Genomic DNA, 24,070 nt, shown 5'->3' with positions numbered 1-24,070 from the left:
CTCTGAACCTCTGCGTGGGGCTCAGAAAAGGGCTGCGTGCCCGTGCATGCACACAGTTTGCAGGGAACCTTGATAGTAAGTATTGGTGGATAATAGTCTGTATGGAATCTATAACCACCATACATTCATGAAACTATAAAACATTCCCCATCTCACCCCACACTCTTTGACTGGAGAAGTGTTAATGGACGACGTTACCTTGATCCCGTGAAATATGTGTTAACTGTTTCAGCTAAACAATCTGTTCCACCTTGTACTCAGCAGTGACATTCTGAGTCCATTCCCAGACCCAATAAAGAGTTCTGTGTAAGCTTGAAAGCTTGTCTCTCTCACCAACAGAAATTGGTCCAATAAAAAATATTAACTCACCCACCTTGTCTCATTAAAATGTTAAGCAAATTAGATAAGAGTTGGCAATATATTCAAGGAATGTATAGTTGTACTGAACCCGAATGAATTACTAGTTCTACAGAAATGAATTAAGATGGCATATCCCCACTTTAGAGAGCTTTTACATAAAACCCATTATTATGCAAAATAAGTCACATCATTGGACTTTGAGAACCAGTTTGCACTTTTGCTAAAAGAATTGTAATGTATTCATTTAAATATAAATTAGCTCAAAGGACTGAAATGAATATCCTTCACAGAGGTCTCTTAATAAGAAGATAGGAAATGTATGCAGTGATCTAGATTTTCTGTTAAATTCTGTGGAATTATTCTGGATTTACATGGATATAATTAATATCAAAATCAGTATTTAGGACAGAAGTGAAAATCTAGTCCCCTTACTCTCCCTTCCTTTTATCAGGAAGGTAGGAGGTGAGGAAGATTTTTGGATCCTACCAAGAGACCTGCAGAATGATTCCACTGCTGTTGTGTTGTCTGATGAGAGAATTCCTTCCCTTGTCCCAGGCAGAACTAGCCAGTACAAAGATGGTGTCTCCTGGCTGCATGCGGGGATGCGAGCTGGTGCATAACTTAATTTGAAAAAAGAAGAAGAAACGAAACAGGGAGTGAGAGCATACTAATCTGGCTGCAATTTTTTAATTTTTTTCATGAACATACATTGACATTCAGAAGGCTATTATTCTAAGGATTTGAAGTTACTCCTTTTTGGGGACTGATACATTAGAGTCTGAACTCAGTGTTTTTATTGAACTTATTTTCTGAGTAACCAGTAAAAGCTCGGGGGAGAAACTCACCTTACAATTTTCGCTAGTGTTCTTTTCTTTATTGCCACCATTTCTGGCATTTTTTATAGGATGATAGCAGAAAAGAGAACCTGAGAGTGAAAGATTGCCTTGTGGGTTTGTGTCCCTAATGGTTGTGCACTGTTTATGCTCCCTTTTACACAAGGGCTTTAGATTCACTTTAAATACAAATAGAGTAAGAGAGAAGGAAGTGTTTATTCAGTAGTCTTTCAACCAAGAAACAATGTATTGTACTTCACGCTTCTTTTGTCTCAGCTATGGGTGCAGGTTGGAAACTCAAACTCTACAAGTGATGAATGTTGTGTTTTAAGACTGCGGATGCCTGCAAATTGTGTCCCTAATAAATAATACTTATTTGAAAGTTTTTTAAAGCTGGATCTTTTTACTAGTACAAATAACTTTGCTTGTTCAGTAGCTAAAGTTTATACAGAGGAAAACTGGATTTTTAGGATGTTTGGTGGGTTTAATTTGTCGGTGGAAATTGGGAACAGGAAGATACAACAGAGCAGTGGTTAGCTGTTCTGGTTCAGTAAGGGTATGTCTACACAGCAGCGTTATTTCGGAATAACTGACATTTTTTTGAAATAACAAAGTGTGTGTCTACACAGCAAACTGTTATTTTGAAATAATTTCAAGATGGAGGACTTCTTCCTCTGACTCCTATAACCCACATTTCACAAGAAGTAAGGGAAGTCGAAGGAAGAGTTTCCTTTGACTTCCTGCTCTGTAGATGGCACCGAAACTGAATTGAGCTATTTTGACTTCAACTATGCAATTAACATTGCTGAAGTTACATCTCTTAATTCAACTTTTGTCCTGCAGTGTCCTAAGCCCTAAGATGTCAGTGGGAGAATATTTTTTTCTGTATATACAATGACCAAATTTTCAATAATGGGTGCCTAATGCTAGGTTCTAAGCAGCGTTCCCTGTAAGCTGTGCACTTGTGCAACTGCTCAGGAGAGATTTAAATACTGCCCAGCTGATTAGCAGAGCATCCATAGCTAGATTGTTTGTTTGTTTGTACTGATGATGCACATTCACATATGCCTTGGTGCACAGAAAAATAATTATTCTGCGTGTGGATGGAAAAGATTAGAGGGGAACATAGATTCTGAGGTGTGGATTGTCAAGGATCCTAAAAGTTTTAGGTATGCATTCTAATGGGAGTTGGACACCTAAATCTTTGGACATCATTAAAAATCCTAGGCATAAATTCATACTTAGACTCTTTAAAAAGTGACTTGATTTTCAAAAGTGCTAAGCCCTGAATAATTTCATCAAAATATATCAAGAACATAACTTTAGCGTGCATTCTTGAAAATCTTGACCAAAATGTGTTTTTCCTGTCTCTTTTATTGTGTATATACTGGCGTTCAACTCATTTTATAAAGTTCTGTTCTTCTTTTATACATATATATCCAATTGATTTTTGTTAAATTTAAGAATACATTTTTATCATTTTCCAGCATCTTATATATGCTGTTTGTAATGCTGAAACACTACAATAAGTAAGCAGAGGAAAAGTTCAATATTACTTTCATAAAGGCAGGGAGACAGACTGCACTGTGCTGCATATAAAAAGGATTAAATTTTCCACTGCATTTTAGCTGCTGTCTGTGTTTACAATTCCCATTGTCCATTCTGAGCAGGAGCTCATGCTGCTTGTTCATGCTACTTTATATCTTATTCAAAAAGTTTGTCTTGCAAAATTTCCAACCTTTCAAGAAATTCTCCTCCTTAGACTAGATTGTGAAATGAGGAAGAGTAGCATCAAGACATAAGCAAATTAAAAAAGGTTTTAAGTGGTTACCTTTTGTTAGTTGCACTACAAGTGTGTACCAAACGACTCTTAAATCAAATGCCATAGCAGACATTGGGTTGATTCAGTAGTGTGTGCTAACATCACTGCTTATAACTGTGAAGTTGTTATATTGATAAACATTGAATAGTTTAAGATATGGCTCTGTGGGGTGCATTTTGCACTAACAATCTGTACAAGCACATTGATTTCAAAGAAGGATACCCATCATGGTCCTTAATTTTTGAGTCCAAGATTCTTTCTGTAAAGATGTAAGGTGCAAGGAAACAAAACCATTTTTTCTCTCAAGTCTTAGCAAGCACAATCAGCAAGTGGTCAAAGGCTAGCAGGAGTGAAGATATGTAACAAATATATATGTAGAAGAGAAACTAGTGCGGTCTTTGTGACTCTGATACAGAATAGTGTCGTGAGTTTAGTACTAGCTAAGGCATGTAATAATTTAAAGTAAAAACCATAATGTATTCATAAATCTGAAAGATATGTAATGTCACAGCCAATTTCAGATTCATTCACTGCCTAATGAGATATGAGATGAGCTTCTGGGTAATATAAAACAGTCAGTATCGAAAAGAAAGAAATATTTCTTTTGTTTTGAAGATTCCATCACTAATAGGTATTGTCACTTTGAGATTGAAATGATATTGCTATCCCAGCTACAGGAAAATAGTCCCCTAATCTGCTGTTCTCCATAAAAGTTTCAATTATGAGCTCCTGATGTACATTGGAATGAGTCTGTGGCCCTTTAAGACTCCAGCTCTGCTGCTCCTCCAACCAATCTATAAGCCATTTTGTCAATTCTCTCCCATCTCTGCTGTGGCCTTCTCCTGCCTGGGTGGAATTCTTCCAGGTATAAAGGACAAATACAAGGTCATCTCCATCACTTAAGTTCCACACCGGAACTGATCACGGTGGACCATGCAGGGGGAGCTTCCGTGAGCCCTAGGGGCTTTAAAATGGTCTTCATGTTGATTCCACTTTTGCAGGAATGGAAAAGAGCAATGAGTTTGAGCCAAGAGTAGAGGCCATTATCTCAGCACATGATGGAAATGAAGAGAGTGAGAGGTGCTGTTAGTAATTGGGCCTGTTCAACTAGTAGACTTTAACTATACTTTAGAGACGTAATCACACCATGATCATTCAAATCCCTGGACACTTATTGACCATTATCCTCAGTCAGCAAGTTAGAGCACAGGAATTTACACTGATACATACCTGCACAGTGATTGTGTGAACTGGGTTCCCACAATAAGCAAAGTACAGAATATTGCAAGACTGGTGTAAAACTATATTTTTGAACCAATAATTGTATTTGGTCCATTCAATTTTATCGACTAAGTGTGCCAGTGTTTGAAGATTATGTATTTAGTAATTTTAGAATTTAGGGAAATTGATAATATTTACCTGGATGTTACTAACATACCATATTTCATAAACCTAGCTCCATATGGAGAATAGGAGCATGAAGTCTTCCTGAGAGCACTTTTCATTCCAAGCAGCAGAAAAGGTTGCTGAATTGCTACAGAGTATGCTTTCCTTACAGAAGCTCAAAAGAAGCAAATGGAAGATCATGCTGAGTTGATCCAAGAGGAATGCATATCAGAGAATGCAGATAACTCTACAGAAGAGCCAATTGAAGTAGGGCCAGATGCAGATGGGGATGGAGAAGATATGACTGATGGAATAGAGGAGGATTTTGATGAGGATTGCAGCAATGAGCTGGTAAGAAATTAACAGGCCGTGTCTATGTATACAGTTGTTATGAATAGCCTTGGAAGTTCAATGGACTGGTGAGCTCCCTTCAACATCTAAGTGTGAGAGGCATGCATGGAATGCAAGCACTTTCCCCTCACTCCCTTAGGATCTGGGGCATGGGAAGTAAAGCAAGCCACATCCCAGAGTGCATGGCTGCTAGCCCCCTCTCCTCACAAAATTCTGACCTTGTTGGATGCTTCTGGGGTGTGCCATTAACCAGGAGCTGCTCACAGTAAGACCCTCCTGCCTCAGCCCTGACACTTCCAAAACTGGAGCCCCATCCTACGCTCCAAAGCTGTCATCCTCAGCCCTACCCCAAAGCCCACACTCTAGTCAAATTATGTTGGGTCATGGGCATCAATTTTCTTCAACTGGGTCACAATAAAAAAAAAGTTTGAAAACTGCTGGCCTAAGTGATTAGTGAAAATACTGAATAGTACTGGACCCATAGCACAACTTTGCAGGACCTCACTAGATAAATCCACTCCACTTGCCTGCAAATCATTGATAAGAATAACAGGAGAGTGCTCTTTCAACCAGTTGTGCACCCACACTAAATAATTTCATCTAAACCTAATTTTCCTAATTTATATGAGTAATGCAGTTGTGAGTCTGGCCTTTATTGTGATGGCTTTTGAGAGGTATTTTAATTCTGCTAAATTATCTGTAAGGATAGAGAATACGTTTTGGGCCTGATTCTGATCTCCCACTGATTTTACACTATGTAATTGTGTTAAATCTATGCAGTTATTGCCCGTGTATACTGGTGCAGCTGAGACCAGAATTTATTCCTTATCTATTAACTATATTTCTGTTACGTTTACCTCACAGAGATATTTCATTTGTCTACATTGTCCTTTATAGCCCTCTGTGACGTAGGTATCCAGGCTAGCCTATTTTTTGTCATTTTTCATGCTTTTATTTTTTATTTTTCATGTCTTTAAGATGGAGAATCATGTGTCAGACATAAAGGACACCAGTAAATGAAACATACAGACAGAACTCAGAGTTCATTTTCTTGCTGTATTATGAAAAAATTAAATCACTGCTATAACATTTGATAATAACAAGGTATCTTCTGTACCTTCATCTCAGCACACTAGAACACCCCACGTACCTTGGACTATATCACTGAATTTCAACTTTCCGACCAATTAGTATCTACAAATACAAATTCCCTTTCAAAAAATAAATATTCCTTGCAATTCCTACCACTAAAGAGCCTGATACATAGTGTATTTAAGTCTATAGAATGACTACAGTTAACTTTGAATCAGACCCATTGTGAAAATTTTTATCCCTACTAGTAAGTAACAAGAAATTACTTTTGGTGAAATAGCAAATCTTCATGGAACAAGATTTAAATTGACTTGGGTTTTTTTCTTACAAAGAATGACAAGTATTAAACAGGTAGTAAAATAAATTGCACTGAAAAGAAATAAAAGAATCATTCTACTGGACCATACATATCTTGCTCAAGCAAGTACTGCTGTAGCCAAGTCCTACATATCTCAAGCAATACATGATAAATTTTATCTAGTGTATTTCACATTCCAGTTCTCTAAATTGGCTTTCTAACACCAGATATGCTTTACAATTTGAGCCAAATTATGCTTTCAGTTGCATTAATGTAAGCCAGAGTAACTCCACTCTACTCAACAGTCTGATTTGGCCTTGCAAAATTAGTAGCTTGCAATATGTTTTGTATGTTGCACATATTTACATTGTACAGTTTGAACCTCTTTAGAACGGCATTCTCTGGTCTCACAACATCCATGGTCTGGTATGATTTTAGTCGGCTGTCCGTTTATCATGGGTGTGGCCAAGTTTCCCACAGTCCCATAAAGGTTGTTTACTAGCCCTGGCTCTCAGTATTCTGTGCTTTTATTTATCTCTAAACTAATTCTAAATGCCTTCTAAGGGCCCAGAAAGCAGTGGTAGTGCTGGTAATCCTGCTAAACATAAGCATGTTTTTACTCTTTACCTACTTATTTCCATGTGCCAATACAGTAAAATTGTATAACACTAACACTTTGTTAGGAAGAGAGGGTATGTCTACACTAGTTCGAACTAGCGGGGTAATGTAGGCATACCGCACTTGCAAATGAAGCCCGGGATTTGAATTTCCCGGGCTTCATTTGCATAAGCCGGGCGCCGCCATTTTTAAATCCCGGCTAGTTCGAACCCTGTGCCTCGCAGCTACACGCGGCACGGAGTAGCTAGTTCGGATTAGGCTTCTAATCCGAACTAGCTGTACTCCTCATGGAATGAGGAGTACAGCTAGTGCGGATTAGAAGCCTAATCCAAACTAGCTACTCTGTGCCGCGTGTAGCCACGCGGCACGGGGTTCGAACTAGCCGGGATTTAAAAATGGCGGCACCCAGCTTATGCAAATGAAGCCCGGGAAATTCAAATCCCGGGCTTCATTTGCAAGTGCGGTATGCCTACATTACCCTCCTAGTTCGAATTAGGAGGGTAGTGTAGACATACCCAGAGCTAATAAACCTTAGCTAGGCATAGGCTTATATATGGTGTATCAGTACAGTCGTTCATTAGTAAGCAACATTGCAAGTGCTGTTCCATTTATTCATCTTGGTGAAATAAAAATAGAGACCTACTCACTACCATATTGACCTCCCATGGTTTGGCAAATTCTTTGGTTCAACACCAGTCAGTTCCTGAGGGTGTCAGACTAGAGAGGTTTGACCTCTATTATGTTACAGAGAAGAAACTGGACCTTCTAGTTGATGGTAAATATATTTTATCTGTTGAAGGGATGCTCGGCCAAAATTTTGTTTTGATGGGTCTGGATGTTTTTAATGTCAAGAGAAACGCAGTTGAACAATTTTCCTGGTGCACTGGACACTTTAGATTTCACTAAGCTTTTACTCAACAGTAGTGAAAACATGGAGTTCTTCATTCCCAAGACAAATGAATAGGTAAAAGGTTGTGTTCACTTGATGGATATCAGTGCATGGTACTTTTACTTGAGCAAGCTAAGAAAGTCATTAGCAGAAGCATATCTGACAGATACTAATGTGTTATACCTTCTAAAGCTGCAGTGAATCTAATAACCTGTGACTGAAAAAAAATGGAAAAAGTAATAAAAGCATGTCTTGAAATCAGAAATTGCAAGAAACTTTCCGACATGCCCTTTTTTATATTTAATGAATGCAGTGTCACAGTAGACACGGTTTTTGTTCACATTGTTGTATAAATGAATCATTGGAAATGCCTTGCCATCCTGCATTTTTCTGTCAGTCAGTAACTGAGATGTAGATTTTCTAAGTAGAGTGCAGTGTTTTAAGCATGTTGCTCTCACTTACTGTAATATGATTTTTTAGCATCTAAATCCACTGTTGCTTTAAGAATTTGTACAAGATGAGAACATTTTCATCACTTGCTTCATATCTATGCTAAAAAAAAACCCTTTAGCAATTCAGTTATTTTCTGGGTATCTGAAATTGCATATTTGAAAAAAATGCTAAGCAGGCAGAAAAACTTGCCCATCATTTTTAATAAATTTATCCCTCTTAACCTGCTTTACTATTTAGTATCCAGCAAAAACACTCTTTTACAACATCAGTTTTAACAACATGCATAACTTACATGACTAAATTACAGGCTTTTGGGCTACGTCCACACTATCGTGCTATTTTGGGATACTTCCAGTATCCTGAAATAGCTATTTCATATCTTTTGAGCATGCTCGTTATTTCAAAATATAACGGGCTCGCTATTCCAATGTCCCTGTAAACCTCATTGCACAAGGAGACGTTTTGGAATAGTGATTTATTCTGAAATAAGTATTGTACAGACAGTGCCAAATTTCGAAATAAGTTATTTAAAAATTAACTTGAAATAATCTACGCAATTTGCATAGCTTAAATTGCATAACTTATTTTGAACATCAGGTGTAGTATAGATGCTCCCCGAGCATCTTAAAAGGTTGTGCTTATGAGTGTGGGCTATTCTATTGTTCAGATCTAGTGGTTCGAACAGGTAGCTAGGAGTCAGGAATAGAAGTGGGCAGGACTTTTTAGATGAATAGTATATATGATTTTTGATTAACCAAAATTATCCATAAATTTGAGTCAAACTCAGCAAATAGTTTTGGCCATGAAAAAAAACTTACAACATTTTGACTTTTCAAAAATCATTTTATTACAAGATTTTCTAAACAAAACTGTTCAACTACTCATTTCAGACCAAGGATTTACAGTAAAACTCCATTAGTCCGGCATCCAGTGCTCCGGGACTCCTGATGGTTCGGCACCATCAGGAACCCGGAAGTGCTGGGGCAGCCAGACAGGCTTCCCCCATTCAGCTGCTGCTGAAACTGACCAGCATCTGAATCGGGGAAGCCGGGAGCAGAGCAGCTGGGGTGCTGCCGGGTTGGTCTTGTAGCGCCGCCCCTCGGGGCTGCGGGACCAACCCGGCAGGACCCCAGCTGCTCTGCCCCAGGGGTCCCCGATTCAGCCGCTGCTGAAACAGATCAGCGGATGATTCCAGGAAGCCCAGGGCAGAGCTGCTTTCCTACATAATATATGCTGCATAATTACATACTTTGTCAGCAAGAGCCCCAAGATGTCATAAAACTAAATCTTTCTGAATCAGTAGGAAAACATTTAAGTCTTTGCTAGTGGAACTAACAATTATACCCTTCAACAACAACAAAAAGTCCTTGTCTTTTAATTTCTTTTCTCAGAAATAATATGCCCAACAATCCCGTGTCTCTTCAATTTTCAAAGATCATTTACCTTATAGCATGGTTTGCTCTGTTATACTTCTCTTGACATCACTGAAATTACTCCTGTTTTAAATCTGTGTGAACCAGATTCTCGGCAGTCAAGCAGTGTAACTCTGTTGAAGTAATTGGTGCTATGCTGATTTACACCAGTGCAGCATCAGGCCCTGAATTTATAAAATTAATACCAGAAATTCAGTGAATAAAAATCAGACCCTTCAGCATTTAATCTCTTTTTGAAGTCTGTTCCTTGAAGTGAAGTTGCTGGACGCATCCTATAATGCCCAATAGGAATAACATCTGTAATCGCAGTGAAGAGCCCACCTATGCATAACAGAATCCAAAAACATACTGGGCCCTATTCTCTTACTGCAAGATATGTATCCCATTGAAGTCATGTGTGTTCTTCACTGGTTAAATCAGACACACCATTTCTGAGAAAAGACATTTACACTTAAGGTTGAATTAGTGTTTTTTCAGAGAGGAGTAACAAAAGAACTTGGTACAACCTACAAGTATTTAGATCACTTCTCAAAAGTATGAATAAACTGCTAAAACCCAACAACACTAGGGCAATCCAAATTAAAAATACTCATATTACCAGTATAGCTGCTATTACAATAAAGCTTGCTTTGGGGGAAACACTTGTATACCAAATGTCAACAGGTATTGTAGGCCTGACAGTGTTTTGGCCATTAGCCTTTTTTGAAATGTTAACATGGATGACATTTTGAAAATATATGTGATAAGTTAAAGCATTTCTGATTACTGCTATGCTGTTTCAGAATGCTGTTAATGTTTTTTCAGAAATTGTCTAAATAACTTGTGCCTAGCCCTTTTGTTCTTCTTCTGTGGAATGTAATTGAGAAGGATAGCTCGGTTATCCCCATGTGCTGTTTGTTAGCCTGCCAGGTAGTCAAAAATAGGTTCTGTGTTTGTAACTTTAACTTGGGAAGGTAACAAACTTTTAAATAATTTTCTTATATTAGGATAAAATTACTTTAAATAGACCCAATTCTGTAGTCACTAAAGCCATGTCTACACTACACAGAAGAGCAGCACAGCCACAGTCGATCTTCCGGGGTTCAATATAGTGGGCCTAGTGAAGACCTGCTAATTTGAACTCAGACAGTGCCCCCATAATTAACATCTTGGAGTTTCATATCTTTAGTCAATCTTCTGCTTGACTAAGACACTGGTGTAACTTCTTTGATTTCAGTGGAGTTATTCTTGATTTACATCATTATATTTCAGTTGACTTCATTAGGCTTTGGATCAGATCCCAAGATGTTTTTGAATTTTTTTCTTTGCCCATCTGTGAATGTTCCTCCCCACCTGAATATAAAGGTGGACAGGTATATAAAAAATAACTCCAGCACTGAGACTGCAGGAGCAGAAATATTATCCTAGTGCCCTTCTGAGCTATTTTGCCTCCAGAGATAGAATGCCTCTTTCTGGCCAGAAAGTTATCTGTGGAAATTATTAGTTATGAGGGAAAGATGGGTCAGTTCCTGGAAGACTTGTGTTTGAAGAAGAAAGAATATACTCAAATATTGGGTGATTCTACACGTATATAGCACAATACAATCCTTAATCCAGCATAGCATTTAAAACAAAATCTTGAAAATCTCATAGAAGAAAATTGATAAATGCTATTATGCAGTCATGTGTTAATGAGAGAAGTGCCTAAAGGAAGCTATTTAAAACATAAAATTAAAATTATGTCTTGCTTCTATTCTCATTTCCAAATGTTCTGGTAAGCCTTGTGTCATGAGGCTATCCATATGCTTTATGGAAATATGCTTATGAATATAAATATGCATAACTGGAAGATGTTTTATGCAAAATGCTTCTTGTAAGGTATCATTTGAAATGTTATCTGCTGAATATTAATATTCTATTTGTGTGCATGTGCTATTCCTGTATATGGTAACCCATTTTACTAATACAGACATGCTAAGTGAGGGCAATGGAGGGTATATCAAAAATATGATGGCTTGCTGATAAAGTCAATGATCTGTAAATGTGTGTGGTCAGTCTTTAGGAAGGGCTGCGAATCCCCACAAGGATATGTGTTTAGGTCACCTGATGCTAGGACTCATCTTGGACTTTGTACTTTTCCACTGAAAGTGAGAAAAGTTTAAACTGAACACAAAGGATTTCCACTTTTCCCAAAATCTGTATAAAGGTGAGTAGCCAAACAATAGAAGCAGTTGCCAGTTGTCAGGATACTCCTGCTTATCACTCAACAAGACTGAACAGAAGAAAGGCTCAAGCCCAGAGTAAAAGGCTGTCCAGTCTATGAAAGAAGCTTATCAGAATAACTGAGGGGAAGATATTCTATGTGACCAGTTTCTTAGGGTATGTCTAAACTATGTTCTGTTTTTTAAAGTGAAAGTAGTCCAGACATAGTTTTTAGGGGAAAAGACACTTTTCTGAAAAAAACATGTAAACCTCATTTTTTAAGAAAGAGCGGGGTTTTTTTCGGAAAAAAGGGCTTTTTTTCTGAAAAACCGTGTCCAGACTACTTTCACTTTCGAAAGATCTTCTTTCCAAAGATAGAGCGTACTCTAGACATAGCCTTAGTGTACTAAGCTTTGCTGACATGTTGTGTTTTATTTTGCTTAGTAACTTACTTTGTGCAGTGTGCTATTACTTACAACCACTTAAATCCTACTTTTTATATTTAATAAAGTCACTTTTGCGTATTAATAAACCCAGTGTAAATAATTGTTCCAGGGGGAGGGAGCAAGCAGCTGTTCATCTCTGTCCCTCTTTTTTTTTTTTTTTGAGTGCCCTCATTCAAGACCATATAAGCACCATTTGCAATTCCTTTCTATGGCTCATTACTGTTACTATCCCATATTTCTTCATCCCCGTTCATCCTTCTCCCTTCCCCTGCACCTAATCTTGGACTCTGTAACTTCATTCCATCCTCTTTCAACTTTCTTTCCAATTAACATCCCTTTCCTTCTCTTATCATGTGTAGAGCCTGCAAATCCATAGATAGCCACTTTATATCCATGGGTATCTGCATCCGCGGATGTGAATGCAGATAGCAGTAGCTCACTCTTATAGATATGGAACCCTGCAAATTTGTGGTATCCACACCTTCAGATATCAATGTAGATATCTGTGGCTCATTTTTGCAGACACAGGTGCAGTTGGGGATACAAATTTTGTATCCCTGCAGGGCCCTAATAATTTGGTTTTGCTTTGCTGTTTACATTACCTACAATGTCTACTGCTAGTTACATTTTTCCCCTCTCTGATTCCTTCCCAAACTTTTGAACAAAATTGGACAAGTTTGACAGATATTTCCTTAATTAAAACAAGTTCTCTCAGTTTTTTCACTTTCCTAAACCAAACATTAGTCAAACATTAAAAAATAAAATTAAAAGCTGAGACATGTTGAGGGGCCTTACAGTAGAATTTTCAGCAATACTTTCAAGTTTAAATCCTTAATTCAGTCTTGTTCCCCTGCCACTGGTAGGACAGAATTTCTTGCCTTTAGCGTTAATGCTAATTGGATTACCGGTTCACACTGGGGAATCCCCACTCCACATATCAAGTAGAGGTTAAAATAGCTACAGTTTTCTTTTACAGATTTTTGACAGCACTCAGAATCCCAAAAGCATCTCTTCTGCACCATGAGTATTATCAGGGCTCATGCTTAAAAGCGAGTTGGCTGGAATGCCAATAAAAACACTGGTTTCCATTTCACAGTGCTAGAATGGGCTAGATCCTGAGACTTGATTAAATGGAATTATGATTGCCTTCAGTGTAAGTCACAGCATCTCTTAGCATTTAGCACAATATCTGTTTATAGGTGGGGTTCAAGAAACACAGGGGCATTTGGACAGTTACTGCTCCATAGATGCTGGACCTGATGTGCTAAGCATTTTCCACTTCTTGTTTCAATGGTGCTAAGGGTGCTTAACCCATGGCAGAATTGAGCCCATACTGCACTGATTTTGGTCTGTGCCAGATGAACTACTGTGTCTCCCGCTTCTTGGCTTCAGTCTTCTCAAGAAAAAGAATCTGAATTAAAAAAATAGAAAAATGTAGCAATTTATATATATGATATTGATATATCACAAGTAGTAAACCACAAACCCATGTTTTCTAGTTGGGGCCAGATCCTCAGTTAGTGTAGAAGCTCTGAAGTCAATAGAGGTGTGTCAATTTATACAAGCCAAAGATCTAGCCCATAATTAGTGTAGTCGAACACAGAGAATCAGGTGACTCAAACCTAACTATTTGGACATCATAATGAAATGCAGGCCTGAATACTCCTGTGTATTGCCAAAGATTTATTGTCGGGGGCTGTGTCTACATTGGCAAGATTTCGCGCAAGAGAGGCCGCTTTTGCGCAAAATCTTGCCACCTGTCTACACTGGCCGCGAGTATTTGAGCAAGAACACTGACGTTCTAATGTACGAAATTAGTGCTTCTTGCGCAAATACTCTGATGTTCCCACTCAGGGATAAGCCCTCTTGCGCAAGTGGCCAGTGTAGACAGGCAATGTTAATTTCTTGCGCAAGAAAGCCCGATGACTATGGCCATCGGAGCTTTCTTGCGCAAGAGAGCATCTACACTGGCATGGATGCTTTTGTGCAAAAGCACATCTTTTGTGCAAAAGCACATGCCAGTGTAGACACTCTCTTGCACAAATACTTTTAACGAAAAAACTTTTCCGTTAAAAGTATTTGCACAAAATCATACCAGTATAGATGCAGCCAGGGTGTCCTGACAACTGGTAGTAATCCTTATTGTTTGGCTTCCCACCTTTATATAGGTTTTGCAAAAAGCAGGAATCCTTTGTGTTGGGTTTAAAGTTTGCTCATTTTCTGTGTAAAAGTACGGCATCCAGAATGAGTCCGGCATCAGCGACATGTCTTGGTAGGACAAACCATAGTCCCTCCTCCCCAGCTTCCAGGAAAAACAAGTGTATTCACAGATCAGTGTTCTGAGTACTGGGCCCTTAAGTTCCGTGAGTACTACTACGCATCCTCACTTAGCATGACTACATTAGTAATACAGATTTATACTTCATATTTCTAATTCCAAAAACAGGAAGCATGCACACTTACAAATAGGATACATACATTTAGCAGCTCATAACCTTTCCAATGATATGTGTAATGAATTATCTTGTTTAACGAATGTTCCAGTTATGTCATATTCATAAGCCATATTTCCATAAAGAATATGGAATGCCCACTTGACAGGAATGGCCACATTGTTGGAATGGAGTGTATGGTAAATGGTGACATCGCCAAAGGATCAGAACTGGGACCAGTGCTTTTCAACATATTCCTAAGTGATCTGGAAAAAGGAGTAAATGGTGAGGTGGCTAAGTTTTCAGATTATATAAAATTGCTCAAGATAATTATGTCCAAAACAGACTGCAGAGAATTACAGTGGGATCCCACAAGTAAGGTGACTGGGCAACAAACAAACAAAAGGAGGTACTTCATCCAAAGCATGGTCAACCTGTGCAACTCGTCAATGTGCAAAAATTTTCCCAACAAAGGCATATGCTCAGTGATTATGCATTTGTAGCAAAGCTTGCATCTAATGGTTTAAGGTTGAAGGATGGGCACAGAAAAGCGAGTGCAGCTTCGGCAGTCTGACTTCCCCTCAGGCCTGTGGGAGCCCCACCAGAGGGAAGTGGGCATGTCGCAGGATTGTTCTGAAGTCTCCAAGAATTAAAGATTATTCTTTAAACATTGTCAAATGATGAAATCTCCAGAAATTTGTCCTACAAAGTTGGCACCTTAGGAGGTCATGCTGACTGGTCTCCCTCCAGTGGATTCTCCGTCCCCCCACACCTCTTAGACACAGTACAGTAAGTGCAGACGGAGTGCAGGATTTGGTCACAGGGATGCTAGTATGACTCAAGGCCTCCATCAGCAGAAAATCTAACCAAAAAGGAGCCTGGGGGAATCAGGGGAGGGGTGTGAAGCAGTACAAAATGGCCACAACTCATGCTTTGTTACAGAACCACAGAGAAGATTACTACAGTTCCAAATAGAGTTGGGCAGGGAGTTTGGTAACTCCACCCACAATATTCCGGAATTTCTTCTGCCTGTGGGAGTCCCAGGGCACCTCATCTCTGGGCTTCTAGGGTGCTTGTGTGGGGAGCCTGGAGCAAGGACAGAAGACGACAGTTCGCTCCATGGCTGTCAGTTTGCTGCTGCAGGCGGGGGAGCATAGGCAGGGGTGAGGGGTGCAGGAGGAGGCTGCAGGGGGGAGGCACAAGAGAAGGGGCAGGTGTTCTCCAGCTGGCTGCCAAGCTACTGATAATTTTTCCCAGAGCATGCTGCTGCTTCAGTTGAAATGTGGCTGTCTGGCAACTCATCTTCACAAGTTATCCTCCTAGGAGGGCTGTAAGGGAGGAGGGGACCATGAGCATTGACAGCAAGCACTTCAATCCAGACCATGAGACTTCCGATCAGTTTCCCCACTGGGGTGGTTGTAGGGATGAGAGGTGTAGGGGTGGGAGGCAGTGGGGAGTGAACCAAAGAAGGTGCTCTCGAGCCAGTTGCCCAGCTAGTATTATAGGGGCTTGCCTGACTGAACACCCCCCACTGGCACTTTTCACTTCATGGGTTATCCTCCTAGGGGGCTTGTGGTCCTATGGGAGTTGTGGGGTGGGGGGACCAGGAACAATGACAGCAGACACTTCCCCTCTGTGTGACTTCAGGAGGTCAGTTTCCCCACTAAGAGGGGAGGGTGGTGCAAGGGTGCACAGGGGGGAGCACAGGGCTTGTCTAGGGGTGAAGGCACTCTTTGTCTGCCCCCCAAGTGCTATTGTGCTAGGTTTTGAGAGAGCCCTTAACTTTTTCAGTACAAATTAAGCACTGCAGGGCTAGTTTCTACCTCGCCTGTTCTTAATTGCTGAACTTGAGTCTACATTAAATCATCCACAGTTTCTGGTTTAAGTGAAGTATGAGTCTCATTAATTGTGCAACCAGAGACTGTCCTCACAATGCCCTCATCGCGTGGGTTTTGGGGTTCCTGGGGATTGATTCGGGGTTGGGTTGCGTGGAGAGTGGGGGACCCAGGCCCACCCTCTCCTCCGGGTCCCAGTCGGGGCCCTAAGTGGAGTGTGGCACCTATAGGCTGCTCTCCACGGCAGACGGGGCCGGCGCCCTAAACTCGTCTGCCCACAGGCACCAGAAAGGCCCCACCCCGGGCTCCTTCCACTCCCCGCCCACCGGTTCCCTCGGCTGGATGCGTTCCAAGTCACTCACCCTGTCGGAGGCGCCGGGTCCATCCCAACGTGGCCCGCCAGCCACTGATGCTGTCCTTGGTGGTGCGGGGGCCCAGAGGCTTGGTACCTCTGGATGCCAGGGTGGATGCTGAACACTGCCCCGTGGTCCAAGCCCGCCCCCGCTTCCCTCGGCCCGCGCGCACCCGCGCTGCCCTGCATCCGGGCTCCGGCGGTGTAGAGCCAGCCCCGCTGCCACCGCCCGCGGCTGCCGTTTCCCCGGTCGGGGGGGGAGCCCCACCGGGTCCGTCACACTCTTCTTCAGGGCCAGCCCACAACATTTTGGCACCTGAGGTGGGGAGCTCAAATAATGCCCCCATGCCACCTTTTCTCCTGCCTCCTGTTATGTCTCTTGTACCCTCCTTCCTCCAGCACAGCACTCCACCATCTCTGTGCATCTAGAGCAGAGAGAATACATATGCACAAGCAACAGACACAATTTTCTATACTCTGAGTCCTAGTGGTGCCCCCTACACACAGTCTGGCACCTGAGGCAGCTGCCTCAGTTCTCCTCATGGTAAGGCCAGCCCTGCTCTTCTTTCTAGCTTCCTGGTTTGGTAGTGTGCTGAAGAATACTATTTATAATGTGTGCTGAGCAGCTTATTTGCACATAGGACTTGAGGGCAACCCTTCTGTAATCATCTATCCACAGATCAAGGGTAATCCCTCCAGCTACTGTGCCCAAACATCTTTTTCAGTTCTGTGGAGATTTGATTTCTTTTTTCTTCTGCCACAAGTGCAGCATACTGGGCTAATGTTGTGGAAAGTGTCATTAGTACACGTCCATCCACTTCATCACATTTTGGCACCCAAACATGCAAGGAATCTCTCATCCCAACTACCTCAAAAGGCCTTATGTCTTGTGTGATAAATTTCAATAATGCATGAGTTACAGTTGTCTTTGTGTCTTGTGTGACAGTGTCACATTTCTTGGTGAATATCTCTTCAACAAACTGTATCCTGATTCTGGTCTACATTTGTGTTTCAGTGAATTTGAAGTCCCAGTTTTTATGGTTAACTATAAGTACAGACATTTTTGCATTTGACACATGCAATATCTCTGGTCACAGTATCTCTCTTTTCATCAATAAAAAATCTGAATGTATTCCAAATTGGTGATTTGCCTTTCTCATTTCCCTTCAAACTGTATGCACCAGCACTTAATTTCTTTTCAATTTCATTCTCCATTGACCACTGGCTTTTCAAATACATACTGTTTAGAAAGTTTTCTAGTGGCAATTGACAAGAGAGAGATGCAGGATGTCAGTTCATGCTGATGCATTTAAAAAGTGGTCTTTTGCCTCGTGGTATGAGCTGAATGTGAATAAATGGGGTGCATGGTACAGACCAGAGGGCAAAGTTTATGGTACAAACCTTAGGATGCATGATGCAGAGTGCAGCATGCAAAGTGAATTGCCTAAAATGTAGATGCCAGGGGGGTGAGGCAGTGGACATGGCAGCGGAGTCATAGCAAATGTGTTGTGTTTCTCCACACGTATCCTTCTGCTGTGCACTAGTAACGGGAAGCATCATTAACTATGCCTACGTAAAGGCTCGTCCTCTAATTTTGTCTTTGCAGTTGCACAGGGCAAGTGCCATAATGCAAGGGCTAAAGTTGACTGTCTCAGACTCTGTCTTGTATTGGGATGCATAATACACCGCAGGTGCCACGACCTGCACATAGGGAAGCTGCCATTTGAATTCCCCTGGGGTAGGAGATTGTGGGGAGGGGACAAGGAAGCCAGAGACATAATAGGGGTTTATGGCCTGAGACCTGCACTACCACACCTTTATCCTGCTGAGGAGCATGGTCAGGGCATGGGTGGTTGCCTACCCTGCTTTGCCTGCTAGGTGCTCCTACCGAGGAGCTTGTCCCGCTCTCCCCACTCCTCAGCACTTACAGGAGTGTGGGGATTGAGACATTTGCTGAGGAGCACGACTGGGACAGGGGTGCTTGTCCTGATCCCCATTAGGAGCGCCTGGTAGGGCAGAGCAGAACAAGCAACCCTGTCCCAGCCACACACACTTTTAAAAGTCCTAAGGACTAGTGATGGGGGGGTATGTGCAGGAGGAGATGGGAGGCAGGGTCTGACGGGGAACAGACGTGAGAGGGGAGCAGGGTCTGACGGGGAACAGAGACTGAAGAGGCTGGGCACGGCGCGTAATGGGCACTGCAACTCAGCTGCTCAGCATTCTAAAATCAATGGAGGCAGCAGCATGGCAGGTTAGTAGAGCCTTTTTGTAGTAGGCACATACACTCCAATATCCACAGAATGAATGGTGGATACCCGCATGTGCAGATTCGGATAGCCACAGATATAGAGCAGATAACTGCAAAGTTTTTAGTTGAGTATAGGTTGTGGCTAGTGAATACTGCCATAGAAATCAGCTCTTACGTTATCCCAGCATTTAATTTAGGTCTTCCAAATCTGTACATGATACTGTAGCAATGTAAAGTTTAAATTAGTTGGCTATGGTTTGGTATTGACCTGCACATGGCCAAAAGCTAGAGGGCTCATATTGGAATTGTAGGAGCAACAATAGTTCTGGAAAACTAAGATATGCAGTACATGACTGACTAGAGTTCCTGCAGTCATGCTCAAGAAGTCAACAATATAGGAAGAAAATATCAAATGCAAATTATTTCAGGTGGGAAATGAATGAATAAATAAGCTGTAACAGCTCTGTATTTTTCCAAGAGATGCTATTACAATCAGGGCAGTATTTACTGTCTGTTTGATATTATTTATCACTGCAGCTGCTATATGTTCAGTTAGATTATCTAATTTTTAACGTAATATATTCGAACCTTGCTTTTTGGGGTGATATGTTTCTTTATAACCACACCAAATGAACGCCATATTGCTTGCTTGAATGTAATTCATTTTCCTCTTTGTTGTGTCGGGATTTTTTTTATACATAACGGGAAGGAAATAAAAAGATTAAAAAAACATTAATCATCATGTGTGTTTTTAATATCATCAGAGCTACTATAAAACCAGTAGATAAATTACACGCTATTCAGCAGAAAAAAGTAGAATAAAATTAGTATTATATTGCACTAGATTAATCATAGCCTAGGGTGACTGTCATTCTGGAGAAAATAGAAGCTTGAAAATCTAACATTTTAACCTTCCTTCTCAGCCTTTAAGAACAACAGACAAATAACAAGCCCATGTACTGAAAGAAAACAAGATTTTTTTGCTTGTGGGACTGGTAAATTTTTACCATTGTTTCTAAATGACAGCAAAGCAACATTCACAATTTGGATCCAGATGGTTAGCAGCAATGCTTCATAATAGTAACCTAATGAAGCTTTTTAGTACTAGCGACAGGTAAATGCCTGGAAGGTTTATGGCAAGGAAAAAGCTTCAATAAATAATTTGAAAATCTGTCTCTCTTCTTCCTTGGATAATTATTGTCTTTTCTGCATACATAATGTAGCAGCGATACAACAGTGAAGAAGAGGCTAGAAAATTAGAATTGCCTCTGGAGCTAATGGGGTGCACAGTGTGGAACCATAGGCTTTTTCCTTTCAGAAGATGAATAGCTACTTAACAACCATTAGGCCTTTCTCTGACTTAAGGGGAGGATTGAAAATCCTTTTCATGTAGCTAAGTCTGTCTAGGGATACAGTGCTAAAAATAGGAAGATAAGAAAATCTTCTCCATGCATGTGGAGAATAATATTTTAAACATCATTTTAACTTAAAACAGAGTAGCAGATGGTAGGTTCTATTGTACAAGGATGCGGGACATGGGAACCTTCCTTCTTGAGAGCAAGGAGGGAATGAAAATGTATAGTTGTGCTATGCACCTCTAACAAGATTGGGCCAGTGCCATTGAGAGTAGGATAGGTCAAAAAAATTCCATCTGATCTTTTCAGCAGAAAAGTTGGGGGGAGGGTTTCCATACAACATAAATGTTTGCAGGTATCACCTATTTTTTACATTTCAGATTTTTCAGCAGAAAATCCCTATGCCTGAAACTTTTCTGCTGTAAACAAAAAAGTTTGCTGAAATATATTCTGGTTTTGTCTGAATTTTTTCAACTTTTGATCAGAAGTTTTCAGTTTTGCTAAAAACTGTAAAAAAATATTTTAGGATTTTTGGTTTTGCAATGAAATCTCAAAAGATCCTGTTAAAAATTTCAACAAAAATGAAAAATTCTTGTCTTGATGAAAATTTTCTGCACACGAATGGACTTCTCTTCTCCAACCCTTATAGAAGGAAGCACTTGCTGTGCTCTTTTAATGGGTGTTAGAGCTGTCTAATGGTTAGATGCTCCCATGGGGCATGATCCAATGCCCATTTGAAGTCAATAAAATGCTTCCTCTGGCCTTCTGTGGATGTATTTACCAGGACTCTAGTGTCTTGTGCTTTAGAAATCCCACTGCTTTCCCACTCTAAAATAATGATGCTGAAAACCACAATAGAAGCCAAAGAGTGATGGTATTTAATTCAAACAAATAAAACTAATCATTAATAAACAGGACAGGCCTAGTGGGTGCACACAATAATAATATTAAAACTATTAGAAAGCAACTGGGAAAAGACTCATGAACCAGATAGCAGGAGCTCTCCTTTTCTCCCCAGCCCCTGTGTTAAAGCTTGCGATCAACACAAATGGCATGGAATAAGATAGGAGAATAGAGTATATGTATGTAGTGTATTTAGAATAAATATAATTATGCAAGTCAACACATTCTACATTATCTCACAAAGTAGCTGGGATACATTCTCCCATTCCCTGTTTTTACAAATATAAACTACTACTGAGTGGTATACTTCACCAAGGAGCGGTGGGTGGTGATGTGAATGAGTGGTGATGTAAGTCAGCACAGTTAATTCTGGGTAGAGCTTTCTAATATAGGAGTATGTAGGGTACTGGCTATCCATTGTAGCAGTTACATGACATTCCTTTTAGCCTACAGAATTAATCAATTCAGTGTCAAAGTCAGATGGTTGCACTGTATGATCTGATTATGTAATGCAAATAAAGTGGTCCTGTTCCCTTTCCCCTACAGTTTAGCCTAGCGTCTTTTCCATGTGCTGCTGAAACAAAGCCCATGTTTTCATACTAAAGCAAATGTTTCATTTTTCAGTTTCTACAGATCAAGTGATGAGTGAGCCCCCTGGAGTCTGAGAAGAGAAACTGTGACTTCCCCTTTCCACTCCCCCACAGAAATGTGAACTGCGGTTTCTTACTGGCTAGCAACACCTTTGATTCAATTTGTATGAAAACTCACTTTACTTATTAAAATGGACATTATTGTTCAAACCTTAGAAATTTCATTTCTTATATGTTCTAAGCTGTACAACTGTCAGATTTTTATGGTTTAGATTGTAAATGTGTTTTCCTCTGGCTAATTATTGGTATTATTTGTTTTTAATTTTGATGTGTTAAAGGCCAAGGTACTGTATGATAACAATACGAAGGACGTATTTAACAGGCGAGAGAGACACTGTATACAAATGTATATTTGTAAAAGCTATTTTTATGATTAGCATGTTTTACTGTTTATCATATTTAAAGTCACTTGATATTGCATTTCTATGTTTACAGTTTAATTCAAACATGTTCATGTTATGATCAAAGACTTATGATCAATCATGTTGTATGGTATTTTTCATTAATTTTCATTATATTGATAGTTTAAAATAATTATGTTTACTAGTAGGGATAATATTGAAAGGCAAAGTAATTGCTCTGTTCATGCACTATTTCACTGTAATTGCTAAAAAGTGCAAATATGTCAACTATTGGATCAATTGATAAACTGTCAATTAAACTCACTTGTTAATCCCTTTTTTCAAACAAGCACTCTCTGTGATGCCATAGATTAGCACGGTTATTTCATCTGTATCCGTTACTCTCTCAAAGCAGTTTGTTGTTACCTTATGGAAAAGTTTACATATCAGTGAATGTCCTATCCAAATTGTATTCCAGACAGGTGAATGTTTTATATATTTCCAATATTTGAAACATGACATTAGATTACCAAATGTTTTGTTTCACTTTCAGTCAACAGGCTCTTTCCATTCCTCAACCTCTCAAGCACTCTCCACATGCTTGAAGTTGGCATAACCCATTCTCACAGAGGCTGTAGGGGAATTCAGTATATAATTTCTTAATAAATCATGCTTCTTTTCAAACAAAATGGATTCATTATTTCTCTTATGTGATACTCAAGTATGTTTAATACACTTAAGCTATATAAACCGCTGATGTGACTTATTCTTCTTGAAAGAAAGTGCTGACTTGTTCTCAGTTCTGATGAAAGGCCTCTTCATGGTTCCAGAGAACCAGTTCAGATGACATTCAAGAGATGTCCACATCTTAGTATGAGTATATTCAGAAAACATGTTATGCAAGTAAGAGACATGACTTCCAGCTGAGTCAAAAAGCATACCTAGAGTTAAAAAGGAAAGTCTTATTGGCTGGATAACTGAGAGGTAGCAACATTTAGACTATGTTGCCGAGAGAGAGATCTCATCCAAGTAACTGGAGCTATGATGCAGTACGTTTCCATCTACTGAACTAGAGAGATGTGACTTGCATTGCCACACTTGTCTTACAGTACTTGATGTTTCATTGAACAAAATGGACAGCATTTCTAAAGACAAATTTGTGTCCTGTTCCTTCAACCTTTCTCTGTGGAGCTACATCTAGCTGCAAGCCTCTTTTGAAAAAGAGTATCTAGACTACAATCATGATAGAAATGTAGACTACAATCAGTACTTTCAAAAAAGCAAGCCACTTTTTCAAAAGAGAGCACCCAGGCACACCCAGGATATGTCTTGACTACAGGGAGTGGGTTTCAAAAAAAGTGGCCTTTTTTCGAAAATAGCTTCTCCTGCGTCTAGACTGCTACTGCATTCTTTTGAAAGTAAATCAAAAGAACGCGGCAGGTTTTTTTGACTGCAGAAAACCTCATTTTACGAGGAATAACGCCTTTTTTCAAAAGCGCTCTTTCAAAAAAAGGCGCTATGTAATGCAAACTGTGCTTTTTCAAAAGATAGCATCCAGACTGCTTAGGCGCTTTCTTTCAAAAAGCGGCTTGCTTTTTCGAAAGTACTGGTTGTAGTCTAGACTCTCTTTTTAGAAAGAGGCTGTTTCTAAAGTATCGTACGAAAAAGCTTCTTTCAAAAGAGGCTTGCAGTCTAGACGTAGCCTATGGGACCTGATCCAAAGCATACTGAAGTCAATGAAAAGTTTTCTGTTATAGTGCAATGAGCTCTGGACTAGACCTGATAATATTGG

General features: G+C 40.0%; 1 protein-coding gene across 8 annotated transcripts in view; it reads left to right on the top strand.

The window, feature by feature from the left end:
- RALYL (RALY RNA binding protein like) overlaps positions 1-23,083 on the top strand; it is a 562,192-nt gene extending 539,109 nt beyond the window's left edge. For 3 of the 8 annotated variants that reach the window (XM_006112993.5, XM_006112990.5, XM_014581715.4), the window contains 2 exons: positions 4,574-4,752; positions 21,912-22,996. In XM_006112993.5, the coding sequence (XP_006113055.1) occupies positions 4,574-4,752; positions 21,912-21,929 (197 nt within the window). In that variant the 3' untranslated portion in view covers positions 21,930-22,996. Of the gene's footprint in view, positions 1-4,573; positions 4,753-21,911 lie in introns of all 8 variants that reach the window. The other 5 variants (XM_025179532.3, XM_075920454.2, XM_075920458.2 and 2 more) reach the window with 5 other exon arrangements.
- Positions 23,084-24,070: the final 987 nt, after the last annotated feature.

Source organism: Pelodiscus sinensis, chromosome 2 (genome assembly GCF_052426305.1).
Source record: "Pelodiscus sinensis isolate ZL-2025 chromosome 2, ASM5242630v1, whole genome shotgun sequence".
Classification (NCBI taxonomy): Eukaryota; Metazoa; Chordata; order Testudines; family Trionychidae; genus Pelodiscus; species Pelodiscus sinensis.
The sequence above is the reverse complement of the archived record's forward strand: the minus strand, read 5'-3'. Positions and strand labels throughout refer to the sequence as shown.